A 6,798-nucleotide genomic window follows, 5' to 3' on the forward strand; every position below is an offset into this window, starting at 1 on the left:
AGAGAAGATCCTTCTGTGACCATCCCAAGCAGCTGACCATGTCCAAGCCCCTGAACTGATATCAGGGATTGCCCTGAGGTTTCATGCAGAGACCCCCCCCCCCCCCTCACTGACTGAAAGCTGTCACCTTCCAGACTGAGACTGCTGACAATCCTGACAATCTGCTGGTGGTGTGTGTGAGTGTACGCTAAATCAGACAGCAGAACTGTGAGCCTTATGTCTCCGCATCCAGGGAGGCTCAGAGTCAGTGAGCACGAAGAGAGTCCTTTTAAGGTACCACTCGATGGTTTTTTGCAATTCATTGAAATGTGGTATCAAATCTCGATGGATTTCAATGGGACTTCCTTGTCCCGTTGCTTTAATGACTGAAGAGAGAACATGTGGCTCAATAGATCTCTGGTTAATATTCCAGTTGGGGGAAGGTGAGGTCTATCCAAATGGAAAGCCAATTCCACTCAATCCAACAGGCTGCCTCTGTGAAAGTAGGTTTGGGAAATCTGATTAAGTATCAAACTTGTATCAAACTTGGTTCTCTCTTCACATCCTGATATCAGAAATGATGACTTTGTAACAAGTTCTTCCTCCTTGCATTTCCGTTCAGCCATCAAAACTCAGTCTTAGTCTCTGTAGGAGAAAGTGAGGACTGCAGATGCTGGAGACCAGAGTCAGAGTGTGGTGCTGCAAAACCACAGCTGGTGAGGCAGCATCCGAGGAGCAGGAGAATCAACGTTTCAAGCATAAGCCCTTCATCAGGAATGTCGATTCTTCTGCTCCTCCGATGCTGCCCAACCGGCTATCACACTCTTCGACTTAGTCTCTGTACGCTTAATATCCAATTCCAACTAATTATTTTGCACTGTTTCCTCATCTCCTACAGACATTGAAACCACAAAGTAGAGCTCAACTGATCAATGCACCCTACTTTAGGATGTCTAAATTATTTTTGCCCTTTACAATCTTCAAGGTGTCTTGTACATCTCAATGAAGGTGATGACATTTCAATGAAAAATCACAATTACTTCATCAGTGATTTGGATGATATTCTTGTTTCCTTGTAAACATGGGACTTGGGCAAAAAAGAGGAGGGAAAATGATTGAGAAAAATGAATTTAAATGATTAATCTTTGTCACCGTTTACAATAGCAACCAGGGTGTATAAGCATCTACCTGCTCATACCCTGAGCTGCTTCTTCTGAACATTGTGTCACAATGAGAACAACAAGGCCCAGGCAGACACTCGAGTGAAGCACTGAGTGTGAGTGCTACTCAATGTCCAGCTTTGCTCTTTGGTAAAACTGTAATCTGATGTTGAAACGTTCAGTTAGTTAAAAGTTCTGTTTAAAGGTGTATTTGAGTGGAAATCTAACGTAGTGCTGTCTTACATTTTAGTCATGGAACAGATTGGGGCATGAATGGCTATATCAAAATGGCCAAGGACAGGGGCAATCACTGTGGAATCGCTCGGGTGGCACTTTACCCTGAGATGGAAACCTCAAAGTGCCAACGCTAAAACCCACCAAAAGGAATCAATTGCTTGCCTGGTGCTGCTGATTTTCTGTCTAATCTTAATGAGTATCTGTCTTGCTGCATCTCTGCATTGATAATGCTGCTTTAATCACTTCTGGATGTTCCAAATGTCGTTGATTAATGAAATACATTATGAAGAGTAGTCACAGGTAAAGAGGGTGAAAATCTGTTTTCAATAAATGAAACATAATAAATGCATATGCTTGAATAGTAAAGTAAACAGCAAGGTCATTGCCCGTTGTGCAGGGAATGACTACATTGTCTAACATTCAGGTAATGGCCTGAAGATGTTATTTGTGCAAAGCATTGAATATAAAGTGTGACAGCAATCAATTTGTGTGTCTTAGTTTTTTCTTAAACATTGGATTGCACAGGAAATTCAACAAGTAGTTTTTCAGTAAATCAGACTGTGTTACTTACATTCCATAAGAGGAGTAATTCTAATTTCATCCAAATAGTTCCATACTCCTACATCCCATTTCATTCAGCCCACCAGCTAACCACTTCTGGAGTGTTAACATGCCAAACCCAGAATTTGTTGCACTCACCAACCTCACAACCTTCACTTTAAACATTTGACTGTTCTATTGTAGTTGTGCATCTATGTCCATTTTGTTCCCATCCTCATGATTATAAACACAAAATTACTGAATAATTTTCAAAATCACAATATAAACCGATCCAATTTTTCAAGTCATTCTGTGCACACATATTCTTATATAGCAGGTAGTACCCAATCTTTTATTTCAACATCCTTCCTGAGAGTGGAATGCACTTTTACAAAGAATTACCCCAACTATATTTATTGGAAGGAATTACCTTTCATGGCTTCAGTTCCATTCCAGCGCAAGTATTTCTGGTGTCCCTTGAGGGTCTGTCCTTGGCTTTCCCCCCTCCCCCACCTATTTCTAATCTACTTGAAGCCCCATGATGATAACATTGACAAATACTGTTAAATTCCACTTATACACTGAAAGCAACTAGATTTATCTCATCAGAATGTTTCTCAATCCCACCACTGTCTTTAATTCATCAGATTTATTGCAATACAGGAATACAGAGCTATCCTCCAGCTAAATATTGCGGTGTCCAAAATATTGCGGGCTCTGCCACAATCTTGAATTCAGAGCCACCAATTCCTTCCCTCTCCCTGACTGCTGTGAAATCAAACTGTACTCTTCTCAATCCAGGTGTTATATTTGACTCCAAGCTGTGCTTTTGCCTGCACATATGTGCTAAGCTCTGTACTCCTATTGCCACTGCCTGACTCACCCAATTGAGCTTCTGCTCATCTGCTGAGACTGTCATCCATGTCTGTGCCTTCTGGTTTGCACTGTTCCAGCACACTCATGGCTAACCTTTCACCTTGTATCTTCCATCACCTTCAATTCATCCAAATCCCAGATGCTTATATTCTGATTTACGCCAAATTCAGTTCATATATCAGTCCTGTGCTCATTGACAAACAGTGGATTTTGTAAATCAATGTCTTGTTTTTAAAATTCTGACCCTTATTTTCAGATCTCTCTCTGCCTTTGCCCTTTGCTATCTCTATCCTTCACTCCACAACCCTTCAATATATCTGTGCCTCTCCAAGCAGGGTCTATAATTTAGAAAGATATTTATAGGTGTTTCACAGGATATGATTGGACAAGAATTGACTGCAGCTAGTAGTGGACATTAGGAGATGTGGCCAAAAGCTTGGTTCAAGGGAATTCTAGTGGCTGGAAGCCTTTTGACTGCTAATGGTAGGGCTCTGTTATAACCCTGGAGCAGACTACTGAATTTACAATACCATCTGTCCAGGGACTTGTAAGTTTACTCTTTAAAAGTAGACTTACTAAGAGAATATATCCACACAATTTCATGGTTTTGCCCAAAAGCAATAACCTTTACTACACAGCATTAGAACTGTAACATGGTCTACATCCATATATAAAGGTACAGTTGCAATGGTGCACCATAGTCCTAGGGGACTGCACTGATTCTAACCTACGAGGTTCTTGAGTGATGCTGTTTTCCTGGGCCACTCAGGAAAGCCTTGGCTGACCCAATATAACCAGGGGATTAGAATCTCCTCAGCTGAGGACTGACTCCAAGCACAGCCAACAGGAAGAACTTCAATTGGACACTAATTGGACATTTGAGTTCATGTGAACTAATACTGAGATCTTTGATTTTAATGTCTTACATTACCTTTCTTTATTCTTTATCTCTTGAATGCATTGATGTTCCATGAGCCATTGCTCTGTGTTTTGATGCAGTAATAAACCCAACTTTCTCTTAATTATAAAGAATTTGCTGCTGGTTATTTTAAATGGCATTTCACAAATAGGATTTGGGGCAACTCATCATAATCTATCTTTAAAGGGAAATAAAAAGCCAGAGAGATAATTACAAACAGTCTCAGTTATAGATTGAAGAGAAGAACAGTAAAAATAATTCAATTTATTTCTCCCTCTGAGCCATGATAGTTGCTGATGATTATAATTCTTCACTTTTGCCAATCTGACCTTGGAAGACCATGTCAAGAGCCATTCTGTCATGGATTGTAACAATAACTGTACGGCCTCACCATTGCAATTTCACCCTGTCTGTAAACAGTTACTTTTCCCACCTGGTCCTGTCCTTATATGGCTCTTGATTCTAATTTTGCTCAGCTGTGGATGTAGGTTTGCTCACTGAGCTGGAAGGTTTGTTTTCAGACGTTTCATCACCATATAGGTAACATCATCAGTGAGCCTCCGGTGAAGTGCTGGTGTTGTGTTCCGTTTTCCGTATATGTCTTTAGGTTTCCTTGGGTTGTTGATGTAATTTCCTGTGTTGGTGTTGCAATTTCCTGTGTTGCTGATGTCACCTCCTGTTCTTTTTCTCAGAGGGTGGTAGATGGGATCCAAATCTATGTGTTTGTTGATGGAATTCCAGTTGTTTCTCGGAATTCTCGTGCATATCTCTGTTTGGCTTGTCCTAGGATGGATGTGCTGTCCCAGTCAAAGTTGTGTCCTTCCTCATCTGTATGTAAGGATACTGATGATAGTGGGTCATGTCTCTTTGTGTCTCCTTGATGTTCATGTACCCTGGTGGCTACTTTTGTTCCTGTTTGTCCAATGTAGTGTTTGTTGCAGTTCTTGCAAGATATTTTGTAAATTACATCTGTTTTGCTTGTTATCTCGACTTGTGTCTTTTAAGTTCATTAGCTGCTGTTTTAGTGTATTGGTGGGTTTGTGGGCTACCATGTTACCCAGGGGTCTGAGTAGTTTGGCAGTCATTTCCAGGAATGTTTTTGGTGTCGGGGAGAGTGGCTAGAGTTTCTGAGCATGTTTTATCTTGTTTGAATTTGTTGATGAGAAATCAGCGGACAGTGTCCATTGGGTACTCGTTCTTTTTAAGTACGCTGTATCGGTGATTTTCCTCTGCTCTGGGTAGTTGCTCTGTGCTGCAGTGTGTGCTGGCTTGTTGACACAATGTTCTCATGCAGCTTCATTTGTGGGTGTTGGGATGATTGTTTCTGTAGTTCAGTATTTGTTCCGTATATGTTGTTTTCTTGTAGATGCTGGTTTGAAGTTTCCCATTGACTGTTCGCTCTATTGTGACGTCTAGGAATGGCTGTTTGTTGTTGCTTTCCTCTCTTTTGTAAATCTTATGCCAGTAAAGATATTATTGATGGTCTTGAAGGTTTCCTCTAAATTGTTTTGTTTCGTGATGACAAAGATTCCATTCACGTAGGGGACCCAAGGTTTGAGTTGGATGGTTGGCAGAGCTGTTTGTTCGAGTCTCTGCATTACTGCCTCTGGTACGAACACTGGCACTGGGACAACACACCCATCCTAGGTCATGCCAAACAGAGACTCACACGAGACTTCCTGGAAAAATGTCATTTAACTGGAACTCTATCAACAGACACATCGATTTGGATCCATCTACCATGAATGGGGCAGTGAGGGGTTGGGGTATGGGACAGTGAGGGGTTGGGGTATGGGGCAGTGAGGGATTTGGTATAGGGCAGTGAGGGATTGGGGTAGGGGGCAGTGAGGGATTTGGTACAGGACAGTGAGGGATTGGGGTATGGGGCAGTGAGGGGTTGGGGTATGGGGCAGTGAGGGACTTGGTATAGGGCAGTGAGGGATTGGGATGGGGGCAGTGAGGGGTTGGGGTATGGGGCAGTGAGGAACTGGGTATGGGGCAGTGAGAGATTGGGAATGGGGCAGTGAGGGGTTGGGTATGGGGCAGTGAGGGACTGGGTATGGGGCAGTGAAGGTTTGGGGTATGGAGCAGTGAGGGACTGGGTATAGGGCAGTGAGGGGTTGGGGTAGAGGGCAGTGAGGTGTTGGGGTATGGGGCAGTAAGGACTGGGTATGGGGCAGTGAGGTGTTGGGGTATGGGGCAGTGAGTGGTTTCGGTATGGGGCAGTGAGGGGTTGGGGTATGGGGCAGTGAGGGTTTGGGTATGGGGCAGTGAGGTATGTGGGTATGGGGCAATGAGGGGTTGAGGGGCAGTGAGGGATTGGATATGGGGCAGTGAGGGACTGGGTATGGGGCAGTGAGGTGTTGGGGTATGGGGCAGTGAATGGTTTGGGTATGGGGCAGTGAGTGGTTGGGGAATGGGGCAGTGAACGATTGGGTATAGAGCAGTGAGGGGTTGGGAATTTGGGCAGTGAGGGACTGGGTATGGGGCAGTGAGGGGTTGGGGCAGGGGGCAGTGAGGGATTGGGTATGGGGCAGTGAGGGATTGTGGTATGAGGCTGTGAGGGGTTGGGGTATGGGGCAGTGAGGGATTGGAATGGGGCAGTGAGGCATTGGGGTATGGGCAGTGAGAGGTTGGGTATGGGGCAGTGAGGGGTGAGGGTATGAGGCAGTGAGGTGTTGGGTATGGGGCAGTGAGGGTTGGGGTATGGGGCAGTGAGGGATTGGAATGGGGCAGTGAGGGATTGGGGATGGGGCAATGAGGGGTGTGGGTATGGGGCAGTGAGGGGTTGGGGTATGGGGCAGTGAGGGGTTGGTGTATGGGGCAGTGAAGGATTGGGTATGGGGCAGTGAGGGGTGTGGGTATGGGGCAGTGAGGGGTTGGGTATGGGGCAGTGAGGGATTGGGTATGGGTCAGTGAGGGGTGTGGGTATGGGGCAGTGAGGGATGGGGTATGGGGCAGTGAGGGGTTGGGGTATGGGGCAGTGAGGGATTGGATATGGGGCAGTGAGGGACTGGGTATGGGGCAGTGAGGTGTTGGGGTATGGGGCAGTGAGTGGTTTGGGTATGGGGCAGTGAGTGGTTGGAG

At 44.8% G+C, this 6,798-nt stretch overlaps 1 protein-coding gene across 1 annotated transcript in view; it reads left to right on the plus strand.

Moving 5' to 3' along the window:
- LOC122545916 (procathepsin L-like) overlaps positions 1-1,878 on the plus strand; it is a 28,461-nt gene extending 26,583 nt beyond the window's left edge. Inside the window, exon 8 of the mRNA XM_087976243.1 lies at positions 1,390-1,878. Within this exon, the coding sequence (XP_087832369.1) occupies positions 1,390-1,510 (121 nt within the window). The 3' untranslated portion in view covers positions 1,511-1,878. The remainder of the gene's footprint in view (positions 1-1,389) is intronic.
- Positions 1,879-6,798: the final 4,920 nt, after the last annotated feature.

The sequence above is a fragment of the Chiloscyllium plagiosum genome, unplaced genomic scaffold, assembly GCF_037043375.1.
Source record: "Chiloscyllium plagiosum isolate Xiang-an unplaced genomic scaffold, Cpla_swu_hap1 HiC_scaffold_28, whole genome shotgun sequence".
Taxonomy (NCBI): Eukaryota; Metazoa; Chordata; class Chondrichthyes; order Orectolobiformes; family Hemiscylliidae; genus Chiloscyllium; species Chiloscyllium plagiosum.